Source organism: Martes martes (assembly GCF_963455335.1).
Source record: "Martes martes genome assembly, chromosome: 1".
NCBI lineage: Eukaryota > Metazoa > Chordata > Mammalia > Carnivora > Mustelidae > Martes > Martes martes.
Genome location: NC_137888.1, coordinates 187,680,808 through 187,701,565, shown reverse-complemented (window position 1 = coordinate 187,701,565; position 20,758 = coordinate 187,680,808). Strand labels below are relative to the sequence as shown.

The 20,758-nt window shown below is 39.7% G+C and overlaps 1 protein-coding gene across 2 annotated transcripts in view; it reads left to right on the top strand.

The window, feature by feature from the left end:
• PTPRG (protein tyrosine phosphatase receptor type G) overlaps positions 1 to 20,758 on the top strand; it is a gene marked incomplete at its 5' end in the record, with an annotated part of 697,399 nt that overhangs the window by 476,735 nt on the left and 199,906 nt on the right. For both annotated transcript variants that reach the window (XM_080822349.1, XM_080822350.1), the window contains one exon: positions 9,811 to 9,906. In XM_080822349.1, the coding sequence (XP_080678475.1) occupies positions 9,811 to 9,906 (96 nt within the window). The remainder of the gene's footprint in view (positions 1 to 9,810; positions 9,907 to 20,758) is intronic.

The following is a 20,758-nucleotide window of genomic DNA, read 5'->3' as shown; positions in this document are numbered from 1 at the left end:
GTGAATCGTCAGGCTTACACACTTCCCTGCACTCACCATAGCACATACCCTCCTCAGTGTCCATAACCCAATCACCCTTTTCTTCCCGCCCCCCAATGGCAACTCTCAGTTTGTTTTGTGAGATTAAGAGTCTCTTATAGTTTGTCTCCCTCCCGATCCCATCTTGTTTCATTTCTTCCTTCCCTCCCCCACAAGCCCCCCACTTTGCCTCTCAAATTCCTCATATCAGGGAGATCATATGATAATTGTCTTTCTCTGATTGACTTATTTCGCTCATCGTAATACTCTCTAGTTCCAACCACGTCGTCGCAAATGGCAACATTTCATTTCTTTTGATGACTGCATAGTATTCCATTGATTGTGTGTGTGTGTGTGTGTGTGTGTGTGTGTGTGTGTGTATCACATCTTGTTTATCCATTCCTCTATTGATGGACATCTAGGCTCTTCCCATACTTGGCTATTGTGGACATTGCTGCTATAAACATTTGGGTGCACGTGCCCCTTTAGATCACTACATTCGTATCTTTAGGGTAATACCCTGTAGTGCGATTGCTGGGTTGTAGGGTAGCTCTATTTTCAACTCTTTGAGGAACTTCCATGCTGTTTTCCAGAGTGGCTTTACCAGCTTGCATTCCCACCAACAGTGTAGGAGGATTCCCCTTTCTCCGCATCTTCGCCAGCATCTGTCATTTCCTGTGTTGTTAATTTTAGCCATTCTGACTGGTGTGAGGTGGTATCTCATTGTGGTTTTGATTTGTATTTCCCTGATGCCGAGTGATGTGAAGTACTTTTTCAAGTGTCTGTTGGCCATCTGGATGTCTTCTTTGGAGAAATCTGTGTTCATGTCTTCCTGAAGGCATAAGCTTTAACCCACTGAGCCTCCCAGGCGCCCCCAGTGGTGCATTTCTTATCCTCCGTTTACTCCTGGGGATGTTAAGACTCAGAGAGGGCAACTGATTTCAACTGGGTCACACAGCTAATTAATGGGAGCCTATAGATTACCGCTCCCTATCCTGAGGACATGAAAAGGGTAACTGGCCAATATACAGGTGGATGTTGAACCTACCTCCTTTGTGTCTGAACTTATGCTGAACTCTAAGAAATAACTCATGAATCAGGCATAGTAAATCCCTAAAAAAGTCAATTTGATACTGTAAGCAAGAACCTGAATCATTCTTTACCAAGGGAAAAATACAAAGATTAAATATTTATGTGACTAATCAGATGCATCATCGAACCAGAAATTCCAAAAATCAGCTGATAAATAGACTTAGAAAGGCACAAACAAGTAACACACAGAGACTTTTTAAAGGGATCCCAGAAATCATCCCAGCACCTCACTGTGTATGAGTCATAGTCCTAGTGTGCACTTTGGAGTCTTCTCCTGCAGAAATTTGGACTCCTGCTGTAAAATAGTTGAAGGTAATTCCATGTTACAGGGAATGTAAAAAGAAAAAAAAAGGGAAATAATTAAGGATTAGAGTACTCCATGATTAATGATATTGTATAAAGCTAATGTTTCAGAATGTTTATTTAAATGCTACCTTGCCTACAAAGGTACTGAATCCCTGCTATTCTTTGGAGCACTGTTCTTCTAAAAATAGTCTTCCAGTGAGGACTATGTGAAGCCTAAACACACGTTTCTTTGCTGTACTTTGTGGCATGACTCCCTGGGTTGTTGGCTGGCCTGTGGAAACTTCACCTTAATTCATATATACCTTCTGGTCATACAGTAGTAAAGATACATAATAATAAAACATGGGAGCTGCTTAATTTGTTCTTACTTTACCAAAGCATGTGCTTATTGGATATGATGAGATTAAGTAATACCCCTGTTGGACAGAAGTGGACACCGAGCCTTGGAGCTCTCAGGTGTCTTAAGTATTCGAATCAGGTCTGACTTCCTAGCCCAAGCTCTTTGATCTCTGTTTATGTCACCCATGGTCATGTTGTCAGCCAACTTCATGGCCACCTTGCTATAAGCCACAAGAGTGTGTGAACTGTGTTTTAACAGGGGCTACCTTCTCCAGGGGAGAACCTTGTTAGAAAGAACTGAATGAAGGTGAGAGCTCAGAGCTCAAGGAACCTCAAAAAGTTACTGGTTTGCAGAATGGTTTGGAATGTGATACACAGTCACATGTACGTATATCGTATATAGGTGCTTAAAATCAGTCCTAACTTTGGGGGTGTATGTCTCATTCAGTTGTGGGGGCAGTCAAGTCCAAAATTTGCAGAACAGCCTAGAAATTCCAGCAAGAATTGATATTGTAGTCTTAAGTTTGATGGCTGGAAACCCAGGCAGAATCTCTGTTTAGAATCTAGAGGAACAACTCCTTCCACTTAGGGACACTTTACACTTTAACCTGATTGGATGAGACCCACCACATTATGGAGGGTAATCTGCTTGACTCAGAATCTATAGATTCAAATATTAGTCACATCTAAAAAATACCTTTGTAACAACATCTGCAATGTTTAACCTAACAGCTGGGCAGCAGGTCCTAGACAATTGACATATAAAATAACTATCACAGGATTGAAAATATAATAATGATACTTTTAAAAAGTAACTGGGGGTAAAAACTGTTCATTGATATAGAACAAAATGCCCGTATAATGATTCTGGATTCAGAGTGTTTGTGTCGTCTATTTCTATATGCTATATATAGCATGTTTTTATCATGCTTTCCATAATTTGCATGACTAGGTTTTCTTTTGTTAGAATATCAAAATTTCAGCCTACTTACTTAGGTAGAAAATGGTTTGAATTTCTTATAGATCGAGGAGAAAATAATATAATCTACGGTGTTTAGCAGAACCGTACCTGGAGCCACTTAGCATTTCCACATGATTTTGGCATCTGCACGTTCCTGAGCGTTTTCTCCAGTGGTTTAAATCCATTCATTCTCTTAGTATTCTGATCCCTCCTTGCTATTCATTTAGTTATTTATTCCTATATATAGGAAGAAACTCATTACATTGTTTTTGGTTTTATCGGTTGTCTGTCCTTGCTTCCTGCCACACAGAGCCCCCACCCATGTTATTCATACCAAAAATAAGGTACTACTATTTACAAGGAACAGCCCTCTGAAAGACCTAGCTTTGACTCGGCAGATGTACTTCCTGCCTGCATCGATCTTCCTGTCTGATGGCAGTGGCAGAATTAAAGAAGTAGACCGTGCAGTGTTGAGTGTCTGTGATTTGGCTTCAAAGCAGTTATGGTGCCGCACAGTCTACAACTCAAGTTAGACTAAGAAGTTATTGTGCAAAAACTTCAATTCTGACATCATCCTAGCCGAGTGATCCAGCAGGTGGAACCAGCCGATCATTAACTGTGCTTGGAATTGTGCTTTGCCTTTACTGCACATTTTTATACTTGGGCATGTGTTCCTAGCCCTCCGCTATGTTCTCAGCTGGCTTACTCCAGGTCTATGCCATGCATGATCAGAAAAGTACATTTCACCTCTTCGGTTCTGCTATCTACTGCCTCTTGTATGGTTTTTAATGTCGCTGTTGCCTTTCTTGTTACTGTCTTTATCTTCTCCCATTTACATTTCATCTCTGTCCATTCTTCTCCTGTAGCTGTTACTGTGTGTATTCTTCCACTCCACTGAAGGTGCCCAACAGTGTCTGGAAATGACTAGGGAATCTTTCAGTAGATTGCCTTTCCTCTGAACTGTCTGCATGCTCTTTCCTTACTTAATTTATCTTTTTTCTTCGCTTGGGCGCATAGGTATGTGGGAAGCCTGTTGTAGAAATACCTGTTGTTTGAAATTAAAATGTAGAGCTTTCGAAATCACTAGAGAAGTCAGTGTTGGATTTTTCCACCCATGTTGGGGTCATTGCCTCTTGCCTCCATTATCATGGAGATGTGAGAGCTGACTTATGCATACTGCTATAACATTAGATGGAAGAAAGTCCATCATAAAGGAAATGTCCCCTCTAACCCATCACCTGCATTATTTTAGTATTCATTTACTACATGACTCACTTGTCCAAGAGCCATTCATTGGCGTACATTTTTTTGTGATACATTTACCTATGATTCTAACTTTGGCATTAAAAAAAAAAAGATAACCTTTCATTATTGGTATTTCTTTTTTTTTTAACTTTATTTTATTTTTTCAATGCTCCAAGGGAAATTCAAATCAAAACCACATTGAGATACCACCTTACACCAGTTAGAATGGCCAAAATTAACAAGACAGTAAACAACATATGTTGGAGAGGATGTGGAGAAAGGGGAAACCCTCTTACACTGTTGGTGGGAATGCAAGTTGGTGCAGCCACTTTGGAAAACAGTGTGGAGATTCCTTAAGAAATTAAAAATAGAGCTCCCCTATGACCCTGCAATTGCACTACTGGGTATTTACCCCAAAGATACAGATATAGTGAAAAGAAGGGTCATCTCTACCCCAGTGTTCATAGCCGCAATGGCCATAGTCGCCAAACTATGGAAAGAGCCAAGATGCCCTTCAACAGAGAAATGGATATTTCTTTTTTAAAAAAGATTTTATTTATTTATTTGAGAGAGACAAAGCATGAGCTGAGGGGGAGGGGCCAGGGAGAGAGAGAAGCAGACTCTCTGCTGAACAGGAAGCCTGACTCCACGTGGGGTTTGATCCCCTGGACCCTGGGTTCAGGACCTGAGTAGAAGGCAAATGCTTAACCAACTAAGCCATCAAGATGCCCCTCATTATTGATATTTCAATCTTTCTAAGCACAAAATGGGTCTTCATCTGTCATAGTACCTTATACGTAATGGGTAGTAAGCAAATACACTTGTCCCTTGTAAGGAAGCCTGTAATTAAGACCTGAACTCTAGGATTGGAAAGATTAAGTTCCTATGACAGTACCTCTCCCTCTTCCTTAACTGCTTTCTAAATTTTGGAAATCCTGGGTTTCTTTGGCTATAAAGTGAGAATCATGGTGGTACCTGCCTCAGTGAGTATTCATGAATGATAGCACAGTCCCTGGCATACAGTAAGCACTCCCTAAATGTGTAGAACATAACAGAATTAATAAAACTATAGAAGGATCTAGTTTTCAGATTTGTTGCTTTGCATTTATTCAGCTTAACACAACTAGTGATTCAGTTGGAAACCAGGCATAAAGATAGTTTTTATATCATATTGCACCTAGAGTCATTTTAACTATGAGGGGGGGAAATGGCTCAAGGCAAGAGAAAGGGGAAGCTAAGTGGACATTTTGTTGTGACTCTCTATGCATCATGCTAGTACCCTTCAGCAGTGGAGCATTGACCTTGGTCAAACTTACGCGCACACTATCCATTTCATCCCCCTCCCATTACTCGGAGGTGCTGCTATTCATTCAGGCACTTTCCATACCTACATTTTGGCATAAGCCTCCTGGTCACTGGTAGGGCTTTTCCTCTTTGTAAAATTCTGTTTTACAAATGTCAGGTCATACTGTGTGATCCTCTGTTTTTTCTATCACCCTGATCTGGCTAGAGAAATATTTTTCCCGTCCAGCCATTCTACAAGGTAGAATCAAATGATCCATCCAGGTCTGTGAGGCTTGTTTATGAATTTGAAGGATTTTGAAGAACTGGTCCCTTGACTGTGCACTGGTACATAGTCTACCAGTGGCTTTTTAGTTGATTTTTTTTTTTTTTTTTTAGATTTTATTTACTTATTTGACAATCACAAGTAGGCAGAGAGGCAGGCAGAGATGGGTGAGTGGCGGGGTGGGGGGCGGGGGGGTGGGGAGCAGTCTCCCTGCTGAGCCGAGAGCCCAATGTGGGCTTTGATCCCAGGACCCTGAGATCATGACCTGAGCTGAAGGCAGAGGCTTTAACCCACTGAGCCATCCAGACGCCCCTTTTTAGTTGATCTTAATATGGTTTGTTTCTGGGACTAAGGAGACTTACGTGTCTCGTGACACTCTTCATGTAGAATGACATCTATTTATATGAAGTTGATCCAGCTCTCCTTCCCATGGAAGGAAGGTCCTGGTTGGAATAGAGTCACTGAGCCTTAAGCTATATAGTTTTCTTGAAGGACCAAATGTTCTAATTGCAAACATATTTGGAAAATACTGACATAAGGGTATAATGCTTACCATTCCTTGTTAAAAGGAACCAGAATTCACCCAAGTTATGGCCAATTTTAGTGTTGGAACAGGGAAAATACAAGATCAGTCTAGAACATCTGTGTCAGCTAATAAGGAGATGCTAAAAAATATAAAATGTAAAAATATAAAATATAAATATACAAAAAATATAGAATATAAAAAATATCAAGTGATGGGAACATAGCAGAATGACAGGAGTCCATTTGGAAGGGTTCCTACTGTGCAAAAGATCTTCTATTGAGACAGTTTGTACATTAAAATAAATAATGGTAATGTATTATAACCCATTGAATAAAACAAAATAAATGAGTTCATGTGGATTTAAATAAATGAATGAATGGATAAATAAACTGTGGAGAAGGGAAAGCTATTCCTTACACTAGAATCCCATTCATGCATATAGAGGGGGTAGTGCACTTAGAAAAGTCATCAATGAATGCTGAGACTAGCTGATGAACGTTCAATGACGAACAGTGTATTTATGTAATCTCAAGTAGCTCCCTAAAAACTGTTTTTAATTATAAAAGGAAAATTAATGACTTGATAGTGGAGAAGCCTGCCAGACATCAACTTAACCATACAATGAGGTTAAACACACCTCCTATTGGGAGAAATCCACAGGGTGTACTTCCCGATACGGTGTGTCATGAAGACAGTGTCAGTCCTGTGGAAACTTGCCCCGAATGCATCGCCTGAATTCAGTCATGAGAACCTATGAGACAGACCCTGATTGTACCTAACAACTGACCTGCACAGTTCACACTGTTCAAATAAAGGAGGACTGAGTAACTGTCCCAGATGGGAGTGGGGGCAGGAGGGGTCAGTATAAAGAGATGTAATAATGAAATGCACAGTTTGATTCTAAATTGGATTCCTGAACTAAGAACCAGAATAATGATCTGTAATGGACTTTATTTGGGCATTTGCCAAAATTCGAAATGGATTGTGAATGAGATAATAGTATTGTATCAATGTGAAATTTGCTAATTTGAATAATTATACTGTGCTTATATACGAGACTGTCCTGATTCTTAGAAATTATACACTTAAGTATTTAGCAGTAAAGGGGCATGTTTTCTCCCACTTACTACCCGGTGATTCATAAAAAGAAATTGTGTATCTGTGTGTGCAGGCGAAAGAGAGAGAGAGAGAGAGAAAGAGAGATTGAATGCAAATGGAATAAAATATAAATAATCGGGGTTCCTGGGAAAAGCTGCGTGGAAGAGTTTGTAGACCATTCTGTTGCCAGACTTTCCCAGTCTTTTCCTTCAGTTGTTGTGTACCGTGATTTTTCAGGAGAAGGACTGATACACTGATATAGATAAACATGACAGATTCACTTTATTAGGAAGAACACTCTTATGATGGGAGAGGACTCTGGGTATGGCTTTTGAGGTCAGATACAGAAAGCCAGTGGGCTCCTGATGATATTTTATAGCCAACCCAACACCTTTCAGAGATGGTTTTGGGAAACAGGTTTCCAACTTCTGCCCTCATTTATCTCATCAGCAATAACAACAAAGCGATTTTAAAGTCCAGTTCACTCAGCAAAACTCCATCCACTCCTTACTCTTCATATTTAAGATAGCTTCAAAAGTTAACCTAATTCAAGGCTACTACTTGAGAGAAAAAGCAAGGAAAATTGATATTTCAGACTTCTGCTACTGTTCTCTTTATGAGACATTTTATTATTCTGCTGGGTGGAGCCATGACTCAAAGACATTTTCTGAAAATGAATTTCCTCACCCGGTCATAAATGAAAATGCCCTTGAAGAGGTCTTAAAGTATTTTGTATCACACACTATTCAGGTGATGCATTAAACAATGCCACCACTGCTCATGGGCTGTAGAATAAGAAAAACTTCTGTGAACTTACTTAATTTGAGGGCCTGAGTTTTAAAAGGAAACTGAGGGTATTTTCTGAATATACTTGTGTAGCGTTTCTTTCTTGCGTTCACAGCATTGTACCCAAAGCAATTCACCTAAGTATTAAACTCTTTTAATCTGCACCTCATTGAAAGGTGTTTTCTCAGTATAAATGCATGATGTCTAAAGCTGTCCAAACCTAAAGGCAACACATTTGTAAGAGGCTGCCAGAATCGGTGAGAATTCACAGTGTAAGAAAAATAATTCACTGTAAGAAGGAGAGTCCTTCAAAGGAATCTACCCATCTTTCTTTCATCCACTTGGGTGCCTGACTTTTCCTAGAAAGTATCCTGATTGGACCACCTGATTTTAGCCTTCAGAATAGAAGTGTCACTTTATTTTTAACAGTCTCAAGTGATTTAGCTCTGTTTAACCTTTGACCTATAGTTGAGCTAGTTTTTCTGACTTAGCTTTCCCCTCTGGGAATTTAGCATTCAGTATCCTGTCTGCAAATTCCCTCTGGGGTGTGGTGGTTCAGTTTGTTGTGGAGAATAGCATCACGTCATTTGGAAAATAGGGACGACCTAATGAATGGTAGAGGAGATTGGATTTTCTGTAAGGAGTAGGATCCTTCCAGAAGATTCAGGAGAATCACAGTCTTATTAGACATTTTGCAGTGTCTGCCAGATGTTAACCTTGAAATATGACGATGATGATGATGATGATGATGATGATAGTGATTTGCTGGCACAGAAGAAGTGTAGGCATGATGCTTCTACATACTGTACACTACAGTGACTTGTTGGATCTCCACACCCACCCTACCAAGGGTAAATACTTGATTCTATACATGAGGAAGCTGATACTTTGAATTAGACTTGTTTGTGTGAGGTCTGCAGGCAAGTAAATGAAGAAGTTACAATAAAACCCAAAGCTGTTCTTTTTATCATATATGTATTCTTTCAAGAACATTCCATGGTCCATTTTTGCTCTCCGCAGTGTACTAAAAAGCAAAGACTCTTAACACATTAAGATCATGTAACGATTTTAAGTTGATTTGTCTGTATTCTGCTTTTTGAGTAAGAAACGCTACCCAAATGTAAGAGAAAGTATTTACGGTTCCAATGAGAGCACCTGGATTTTATAGTTTTCTCGGATGTTCAGTCTTAGCCAAGTTAACATCAACTTGAACATTAACATTAACTTGAACATTAACATCAACATGAACTATTTCTTCATCTGATTTCTTCAGATCACTGAGGGTAGTCATTTCTGCCATCTTCATAGGGATTGTTACATGAATTAAGTAAAATAATATATGGTACAGTTTTACAAATTGGAAAATGTGAAGTATTATTATTATCATGAAATTTCTTGTGGATTTACTGAAAGACTCCATTTGGGCTCTTGACCCCTTCAAATTCCTCCAAAAGAGTGTTGCTTATAAAGATGTGCCCATTTAAGTATCTATAATTTAAACATGTGAACTGCATCTCATAGGCTTAGTTATTTTTTTAACTTCCAAGATGTTTTACTCCATTAAAATTTTGCTCTGTATTACTATGGGATCTTTCACCGTGACACCAATATCAGGCAATCAGGTGTCCGCATTCTTTTGGGTAGCAGGAAGGCACTTCTGTGAGAAAATGTGTGATTGTGCGGTTTGTAAGGAGAAAATGATACAGTGTCTGGGGTTTGCTCTTAGATACTTTAGCAAAGGAAAAATATGGATAGGTGAATATATTTGGCGAAATCTTAGGAAGTGAGGACTCTGGGTCCCTCGTACTATTCTGTCTACTTGTGTCTAGGCTTGAAATCTTCCTAATACATATTTTAATTGTTCTTTTACAGATGCAGATTTTCTTTTATAATCCAGATGACTTTGACAGCTTTCAAACCGCAATTTCAGAAAACAGAATAATCGGAGCCATGGCCATATTTTTTCAAGTAAGTTAACGGTGGCTCCAGTACTTCAACCAAAGAGTTCTCTGAGTATTTTTTTTTTTTTAATTCGCTGAATTGTTCTGTGTCTAATGAATGCATCTGTTTTCTAGTTCACACCTGTCTAAATGAAAGATATTTTATATTGTGTAATGTGTGATTTAAAATGTAAATAAGTATGTTGAGAAACATAATGAAAATTTTTGCATGAATTATTCTGATTTTATTGCTACTTGACTGGTGCACAGATTGAAGAACACATTTATCATCTAAGTTACATCACTGCTGAAGCGTTTTGAACAGGTTCCTCCAGCATATTAAAAGGCTGATGCAAAAAAAAAAAAAATGTGATTTTCTTTGGAGCAACTTTAAAATTTGACATTACTTGCAAGTAGATTAATAAATAGCATCAGTCACTTCTCTGAAGAGACCCCTTTTCTTTCCCTCCCAGAAATCCCCATGGTAACGAAAGTTTTCACTGAGACCATTTCCAAGCTAGTACCTTTATGAACTCCCATACTTTCTTTCTCTTTTTTATTGTGTTCATAGTGAATGTTTCTTCTGGCTCGTATGTTGGTTCTATAGCTAGAAGCCAAACATTGTATCCTTCCATTGGATAATACTGTCCAGGCTTTTTATTAAGTCACATCAAACTGAAGTAGTGTCAACCATCAAGTGTCTTGAAACAGTAACTGAGAGGAGACCTGGTGCTTTTCTTGGCGGAAAGTAACCTGAGTAGTAGGTATGTGACTTGTCTTTCAGTCTTCATCAGTGAGTCGTTGGACAATGATTTCTTTCTGACAACTCAAAGGAAGATTTAAGACATCAGAACCTTTTCCACCATGGGTCTTTAACCTCTGCCTTTTGGGGCAAGCTCCTTTGTCTTTGAGATGGACCCATTCTTGTTTGGAGTATGTTAATTTCTCCTCTTTTTAGCATATGACATATGATAGACAATTCTATCCAGTGCTCTCACTACCTTTTAACTACATTTCCCCCTTTCCTTTCATGGATAAAGGTTCAAATGGAAGATTATTTATGGAAAACTGAAAAACCCAATATTCTGCCTAAACCTCAGAAACAGTAAGAGTGGTGGTCATTAGGATTGGTTATGGCACTGGTTTTCAAACTGTGGGTTCTGACCTACTAGTGAGCCATGAAATAATTTTAGTAAATCCTGCCAGTGCTTTTAGAATAATGATGGAGCAGAAAAAATAATCAGAAAATATCAGAGTGTATTACTCATAATAAGGGTGAATATTTTTTTTTTTTTGGTAGGACCTTTTTTTAGTTGCTTTTATATGGAGAGGCATAGTGGGTATGTAACTTGGTCATGTTACAAAACATATTTCTTACCATGGCTCATGGTCTGATATTTTGTAAATTCTCTGTTTATGTATTTGGTTGATCTCCCCATTGTTCTTCCACACATCTCTTTTCCCTGATTACTTTCATAAATCAGTTGAGCATCATGTTTTAAAAACTCATTCACTAGCATCAAAACTATGTGCTTTTGAGTCCCGTCTCTACTTAATAGCTGCATAATGGTGATGGAGTTATTTAAACTTTCCAGCCTCAGTATTCTTATCTGTGAAATGGGGATAGCAACTTCTGTCTACACCATTAAGGTTGTAAGTAGTCATTAAATGAAGCCCCTAACGTGGGTTCTGGCACATAGTTGACATTTTTAATGCCAAATGATGTCTGTATCCATATCCATGCAATTCTTTTTCTGTGGGATGGAGGCCTATAGTATATGTGTCTTCTTTGCATGAAAAGAAGGCTGTTTTGGGCACTGCCCTGTGGGCAGGTTCCTTGAGTTCTGTCTATACCCCTTCTGCATCTAAACCATGATCAGTTTGCCTTATGCAATACTGAGGTCACTTGAGCCATTCTTGAACCATACCTACTTCCGTGGTTAATCCCTTGTTTTCTGTGATTGTCCTCTTGGACAATATATTTTCTTGTAGCAATACCTCTACTATCAAATCAACCCTACCATCAAATCAACCCTCTCCTCCTTCCATCCTGCCCACCCATGCCCAGCCCAAGCAGGTCCTACTGTATAGGTCACCTTTCTTATAGGAAAACAAAGTTTAAAAATGTTTCTGTGAGTCCTGGAAGAACCAGTTCATAATATGTGCTATGCAGAAGGTTTCTGTGCTTTCCAGCTCTATAAACTGTTGTGAAATGTGAGACCAGTTAGGCAGGCAAAGCCCATTGGTGTACAAACCGGCAGAACACCTCAGTGTGAAATGCAGGTTTTAAATTTTTAAAGTATTTCTAGGACATGACGACTAGTTCACATGCAAAGATGTATTTCATCTGATAAATCCTTCTAAAAATTTTGGCTTGCTGCCCTGTGTACACAACACAGAAGGTAGATAACGTAAAATAGAACAGAATTTTTTTTAGATGCCAACAGTGTTGAGCAGCTTCTTTTGTTTTCATCGTAAGTCCACATATGCATTTATACATCTTTGAGCAATGGAGAGGAAGATAGTGTTACTGTTATTTTAATTTAACAGTCTAATAACATTCAATACCTCGAGATCTTTGTGATTTGCTGTAAGAATGTTAAATTTCTTCCCCCAAGTAATCAGATAAATCTTCATATATATTTTCAAAATCAAACCTGATATCTCGCATTTTGGTATTTTGGAGGTATTTATCAACCTACTTGGCACCGATTCAGTGCCAGGGAGGGCAGTAGTTGCTACATTAAGTAAAATAAATGCAAGCAGCTCGTGCCCACTAGGACCTTACTGTCAGGGTCACATGTGATAATGGCTAGCAAGAGGTGAGCGGAGAAAGCCTTATATTTGTAAAGAGACTGTGTGCTGACTTGGGGCTTATAAACCCACATATTAATTATCCAGAGTGACGTGATGTGAATGACAGGTGCATGTCTAGGCAAAGCTGAGTTCCATGTAGATGTTGTTGTCCTGATGTTAACTTACTCTGTACCCTAGAATGATGTTCTTACACCTTCAAATTTCAGTATCTTTGTTTCTCTTTTCTTCCTCATTATGTGCCCATTATTTTGCATGATTTCAGCTCTCCCGCTGCCTTTGCTGTGATTGGATATTATAAAGTTCTTAATGTTTCCAAAGCACTGAAACAAGCCCAGGCCTGGTGTGCACATGGTTGACCAATGAACTGTATGTTGGCCTCGCCTAGAACCCTGCCAGTGGTTCTCTTGTAGCTCACAGGCATGCTTGATGAACCTACGTAGCATTTACTGTTCTCTTCTTCAGCTGAAGGTGGAAGATATTACATAAAATGTCCTGATGATGTAGCAGTGATTGAGATGCGAGTAGGGGCTGTCTGTGACTGCAGAGGGAGCCTACATTCCCATCGCAGCACTATATTCACGCCTTCATGTCAACATGATCTTAAGATCATGACCCCCAACCTGAGCACCAGTAATTTAAATGGTGACTGACATCTTTTTTTTTTTTTTTTTAAAGAGAGCAAAACAGAAATAACAAGTTGTGGGGGAGAAACGGTGAGGGAGAGACAGGGGCTGCACAAGGGATAGCGATAGGGGTAGAGTGAGAGGGAGAGAGAGACTCCTAAGCAGGCTCCATACCCATCATGGAGCTGATGCAAGACTTGATCTCATGAGCCTGAGATCATAATCTGAGCTGAAATTAAAAGAGCAGGACGCTTAACTGACCAAGCCACGCAGGCATCCCTGACATCTTTGGATTACAGAGTTGAAAGTCATTCTCAATGCTGAAAGGTGGTAAGCCAGGTCTCCCCCCAAGTGCTTCATAGGAACACCAATGCAGGAAGGAGGGACCACTTCCATGTAGGGAGGTTAATGAATCACAGCAACCACATATGCTCGTGCACATTTGAGGCCACACAGTTCTAGAAGGTTCGCTCACTTCATAGGCGCTGGTGAGTAATGTGTCTAGAGGAAAGAACACCTTTATTCTAATTCACACACATCTTTGGATCAGAAACCCTCTAGAAGATCTAGGGGAATGGTAAGGGGGGAGGTTGATTTTAAAGGGTTTTTAAAACAAATAATTACAATAAGAATGGGCAAAGGCTGGAGATATCTGTTAAACCACTAAAGAGAATAAGTGCTGTGTAGCTAATCTATAGAAGTACAGAAATTAAAATTAAAATTATTGTCTTCTGTTTGCTAAAGTAGAATCTCTACTCTTCTTTGCTGTTAGCCTGATTTGAATTCCTGTAAAAATGTAAAATACCAAATGCCATTAAAATACTCTTGAAAAATATTCTGTTATTCTGATAACACTCTACCTAGCTTAAATAAAGAAATATGAATAACTTAACGTTGACAGGACAGCTGAAATGACAGGCGAATGATTAGGTAATTTGTGGAAGGATGCTTTGCTTTGAAAACAACACACAAAAGGATTTGATTGGCTCTGGCTTAAGTTTATGACTAGAGAATACCAGGTTCTCAGAATGACCTTACCTTAGGTAGCCTGGATGTTTTTAGACCAAGAAGTCTTCCATCATCTCCATCTGAATTGGTTTTTTCCTTCCACTGTTTCTTCACTATTCCTTCCTTGTTGAACACTTCCCTCCATTTTCCATCAGAATCCACATGGCTTCAATCCATGCAGACATCTTACTGGCTTTCCATCTGGTGCTCCTACAAAGTTGGTGTCCCCAAGCTTTTTGTGGTTGTGATTACTATGGGTTTATGGGTCTGATGATTGTGTTTTTTCAGGAAGCACATGATTATTGTTGAATTTATCATTTGGGGGGGGGGCATCTCCTTTGTTTTACTACCTAGTGGTAATTGTTGGAATGCCTAAAATTTTTTTTTTAAAGATTTTATTTATTTATTTGACAGAGATCACAAGTAGGCAAAGAGGCAGGCAGAGAGAGAGAGAGAGGAGGAAGCAGGCTCCCTGCTGAGCAGAGAGCCCGATGCGGGACTCGATCCCAGGACCCTGGAATCATGACCTGAGCCGAAGGCAGAGGCTCTAACCCACTGAGCCACCCAGGTGCCCCATGGAATGCCTAAAATTTTATTTATATTTCCTGATTCCCTTGGGCTATGGAATTAGAAATGCATAATTTTTTTTTTTAAGCAGCTACAATTAGAAACTTTTCTCATGTGCTGTTCTCACCAGCCTCCTTGGTAGACCTTTCTGGGTAGAGTCTCTTCAGAATCTTAGCATCAGACGCAAAGATATAAAATTTTTATTATGTCTGCATCCAGCAGCCCAGTCAATGGCGTCTGTCTTGTACATTGAAGAAATAAATTGGTTCCTGATTCATTTATAGATTCTCTTAAAGTGTTTCTTTTTGACAACTGATCTTCAATGAAGTTTCTTCATTTAATGTTTCAGTTTCACTCTTCCTGGCAACGTTGAGCCCCCTTGTTCCAGTTTTTTTGTTTTGTTTTGTTTTTGTTTTTCCTATTTCTGTTTAAATTTCTGCCCAGAATATGACCATGGTCACTTGGTTTTCCTCTAACACCTCTGGTTCAGTGGTTGCCCCCCTTTTCATTTCTGCCCTCCCTTCAGAGTCTAAAGCAAACTTCAAAACTCAAATGTTTCACAAGTTGCTAACCCATTCTTTATATCATGTCGGTGGTACAGACTGCTTAATTATTTTTCTCCATCTGGAGAGGCTTAGTAATTAAATGAAATGGCAGCACCTGGGATTATTTATAGACCTTGAGAAGGCAGGAGGAGTTCTTGATGACTCATCTATCTAGGGCTGGCGAGGAAGGCTTTTTCTCCACTTCCCTGCATTTCGCCTCCCCCCCTTCCCCACGCAGGTAGATGGGATTCGTCCTTCCTTTAACCCGCTGTTCTCTGAGCATTCCATTATGCATTAAAGCTGTTACTTTACTTGCTTGCTTCTGCCTTTGTACTGTGAGATCATTGAGGACTGGGAGTCTTCACTTACTCATCAGTGCATCTCTTGCAAGTGACTAACACTGTGGCTTGGTTGTGCCATTATTTAACTGAATTCAGGGGAGAAAGACTTAGGCTCTGTTGTCTTGAATGGAGAGGAGCAACCTGATAGCCCGTCAGCTGGGGAGTATCAGGTGTTCTTCTTGGTGGTTCTTGGAGTGTGATCTAGTAGATGCTTTGGCCCCAGGAGGTGAGGGACCTGAGACTACAACAATAGAAACTCTTTGAGGCTGAGGTCCATGTCTTGTTCCTCTTCTGTTTGTACCCCACCACCCATCTATCAGTGCCTTGACCTCAGTTTCTATTCAGGAAATAGATATCAAGTAGGGCTAAGTTATCAGAAACCTCTCGGGGTCCTACCACAACATGAATCATCTGTGTTGTGAAGAGCATGTCTAGTGGTTGTGTAAGCTTCACCTAAAAGGGACTGTGGTCATGCAGAAGTTTAAGACCATCTCTTGATATGGTCAAGGACATGAATGTGAAGGCTACGAGTCTCCTGATTCACTGAGGTTGGTAACCATCTGACAATGGTAGTGGGACTCCATTGGGTCTGACATGCCAACAAAGGAATGTTTCTCCATTTACGCCTGTGGTTGTGAAAAGGCAACAGGGCTTTACAAGTCTTAAAGTAGTAGCACATTCAGAGGCCTCAAAGGAGTGTTTCAGTGCCAAGAATATGAGGATATATCTGTATCAGGGAATGTTTTTTATTAAGTTTCCTACTAGAGCACCTGGGTGGCTCAGTCAGTTGAGTGTCCCACTCGATTTCAGCTCAGGTCATAATCTCGGGGTTGTGAGTTCGAGCCCCATTTCAGATTCATGTTCCACAGGGAGTCTGATGGAGATTCTCTCTCTCCCTCTGCCTCTCCCCCTGCGGGGCGTGGCCGCTCACTCTCTCTCTCTTTTTTTCCTCAAATAAATAAGCAAATCTTTTAAAACATAATAAAAAATAAAGTCTCTTACCAGAATGCTTTTATCTCAGTAGTTGGTGGATGGAGAGGCTTTTGTGGATTATTTTTCCATATTTTTTTTCTGGCTTGCCTCTGGTTGCTTCTTATTTGTATCCTTCTGGGGTCTCTTTGTGATAGTTGATGGGTTAGTTTCTGTGTGTTTGAGGGCGCCTCTGTGTAGGTCTCTTTGCTTTTCCTTGCTCTTGCTATTCTTTACATGTTTGTGTTTTTCTTCCTCTGTCCCCCTTTCTCTCCTCAGATTCTCTAACTGAACAAAATGTAGTATTTTCTCATTTATTTATTCATGCACTCATTTGCTAACTCATTTGTTCATTCTGCAATATTTATTAAGCACCTTCTCTGTGCCTCTCTCTATGAAAATTGTCAGTGTATCCTCAGAATACTAGTGTGCCTGCAAAGTACTGGGGAACTGGAGGTTTTGAAAAGAGTTGGCCTCCGAATCCTTTCTTCAATGGTAGCATCATTTTATTACTGGAATAAGAAAAAAGGATCAGGTAAGGGAGATGAAGTATCAAGGAAAAAATACAATTATATCTCGTGTACATTTTCAAAATGGTAAATTTTCATTTTAAAGTATGACGTTCCTATTTGTGAATTTTAGACCTGGGCTCTCCTTTCTGCATTTTTTTTTCTTTCCTCCATCTTTCTTCAAAGCAAAACACCACTGTGGAAGTATAAATCATCCCTTTTATGCATGGTGACCTAAATCGATCTTTCTATTTTTTTTTTTAACTATCCCCTAGGAATCTTTTCCCTTTTTAAATGAAAAATACATTTGCTATCAGTGCTGTGGTTAGTTCTAATTTTTTTTTTTAACTTTTGACCATTCCTGTTGTGAATGTGAAACAAGGGCCCCTACCACATAGAAAAAATGGAAAGGAAGGAAGGAGGAGGAGAAGAAGAGAGGGAGGGAAGGAAAGAACTAAAAGAGAAAAGGAATTACTAACTACACCTGTCTACCAGCACCCACCCCCAAAGCCAGTAACTGTTCTTCAGTGGGAGAACTTGTGAGTTTGAGTCAGTGAGTGATGGTGAGTTGTAAAACTTCCTTCTGAGACTGCTTTTCAGGATAATTGCAGTACACTGATAGGATTCTTAATTTATTCCTTGCCGGTTGCTACTGTTTGAATATCATCCTTCTCACATTTTCCACATCCTTGGTTTTATCCAGTTATAAGTTCACTTCTTTCACTACATTACCTAGAAGTGTAATTTCAGAATGTTTGGGGTTGATTAGCAAGACTTTTTTTTAAATACACACACACAAAATTAAAATACATATGTTCCAATTAAACTATTTTAACAGCTAATTGATTTCATGGGACTTACCATTAAGTGAAGGCTGGAGTCGTTTTGAATGTTCAAATGCAATTTTGGAGTAGATTTGTGGATGTACAACATTGAATTTATAGCCTATCAGGTGTTTTCAGTACATCTCTTGTCTGCAAATGGCCTGTAATTCAGATTTCCTCTTAACAGACATTACGGAGGACAATTTAATAATTGGCAAAGCATCACATAATTAAGAGACTTTGAAAAAGACCGTGTGAAAATCTTCCTTAATTAAATCATTGCACTTCAAGGATGGTTACCAAGTACTTTGCCTCTGTATCTCACTAAGTGAAAATAGTTTAGAATCTGTCATTTAGTTTAGAATTTAGTTCTTTGGGCCATTTGTTCTAATAGAAGTCATAGAAGCTGATTGTCATAGTCTCAGAGAAAATGCAAGGAACTCCATGGTGACCCACCAAACAGGACAATTCAGAGACCTAGCTCTGAGGGGTTAAGAGGTTGACCACCATCCCCTAGCTCATTGGCATCTACAAGACAAGGGAAGCCTAGTTTCCTGAGTCCTGATCCAGTTCTCATCTTCCCTATCCTTATTCTTCTTGGAGTGTGATCTAGTAGCTGATTTGGCGGACTACACTTTTGGGAGATACAGTTAAAGCACTTTGCATCCCAGGTAGAGAAGCAAGTGGCAGTGCTTTTTCTTCCTCCTCCCCTCCCCCAGACCTGGTTGAATCTGGCACTTGGGTGGCTCATTCAGTTAAGCGCTGGACTCTTGGTTTTGGCTCAGGTCGTGATCTCAGGGTCGTAAGATTGAGCCTATGTCAGGCTCTGCACTCAGTAGGGGAGTCTGCTTGACATTCTTTCTCTCTCTCTCCCTGCCCTTCCCCCTGCTTCCTGCATATGCGTACCTCCCTCCACCCTCTCTCTAAATCTTTAAAATAAATAAATAGAATACAAATACTGCTAGTAAAAGTTAGTATCTATTATGGATTTAATTCATGGAGAATGCTAATAAAATAAAATGTCTATATTCAGTATTCTCTTATTTAACCTTAACTGGGACCCCTCAAGGAATTATTACACTCTTTTTACAGTTGCAGAAGCTTGAGGCATGGGGCTTCTTTTCAATGTCAATTTCGCAAACCTACATAGGCCACTAGATGTTAAAGCCAGTATTTCAATAGCAACAGTTCATCTCCATAGTCTATGCTCTTAGTGGAATACTGAATCAGAGGAGTTACTATTCTGTTTGAAAGGGTAGAGAAAGAAGTAGATATCATTGGTTCTGGTTAATATCACGTGGATAGAAGTTCTTCAGGGCCTGTGTTAATTTTGCTGGTACCTGAAGAGCTGTTATCTTGTGACTTAAAACTGTGTTCTTATCCTTCCTGCGCAGAATGAAAACCTTTGATTCTCTTCTAAATTCTCTTAAGCTCTGTGCCTGTAATTATTTTATACATTTGATGACAGCCCTTTTTTTTTGCTTCCTCTTCTTTATAAAAGGCATAAAGAGTATTAAATGAATGGTGTGGTTAGATTAAGAATAGTGTGAGTGGATGGGGTAAAGATTTAAACAGTCACTTATTAACTTTTTTAATGACAGTGGTTCTTATAGGGGAGGAGGAAGAGGACAGGGGATTTTGCCTTGTGGCTATGTCTGGAGACACTTGATTGTCCTATTGGGGTGTGATGCTACTGGCATGTGATGGATAAAGATAAGAAACACTTACCTAGTGTCCCACAATACACAGGACAGCCCCTCCCAGCAGAAAAGTATCCAGCCCAAAATGTCAGTGTTGAGATTGAGAAATCCTGCTTCATGGTCCTCAGGGAAGTATTTGAGGACGCGTGAAGTGTTGATTTCAGTGGTTGGGGGAGCTGTTTGCATTATTCTGCTCATTGATGGCCATAGGAATAACCAAAAATTTCATGCCTGAGAAGTCCCCAGTCCCTGGCCAAACAAGGTATGATCACCAGGGATTTAAAGACAAGGTATGAAGATTTGCATGCCAAAATATTTAAATTGGCCCTGTTTAACATCAGCCCACATATTCCAGGCTCACCTATAACCCCTTTAAATTAAAGAGCCCACATGGGTATTTATTTCCAGATACTACAGTGGTTTGTGAAAGGAGCACCAATTTGATAAAACATTCCTTCAGACACAGAAAAGTAAACAAAGGTAAGAGCATGTGCAAATGCCTTTGAACTTGAAATCAGCAGGAGCTGGTTTGAAAACCTCAACGATCCTTGTGGAGGTTATAGGAGGATCGGTCTCTGCAAATCATAGCACTACCCAGGTCCCATGGCTTCACAGAAGTAATTTCCCAGGGCAGGATTCTAAAACTATTAATGCTGGTTTTATTTTAGAGGTTTGTTATTGTCTCTGAAAATCTTGTTACTCTCTGTGCATCTAGGCATTGTCCCAGAGGAATGATGAACTGTCTTTAACTGTATGAATCCTGAGGCTGCTCACCTGAAGTGCTGTAACACAGGCTTGCCTCTAGGAGAAGCAGCTTACGATTCTTTTATATTGAGGGGCTACATGGAAACAGTTTGCTTTCTCTGTCTGTAGCATCTTGATATATATGGTATGTCTGTACCCATCTGAAGCCCAGAGCCTATTTCTGGAGGGTGCCTCTGACACATACTTTCAAAGCACATGTACCATTTCCGTGG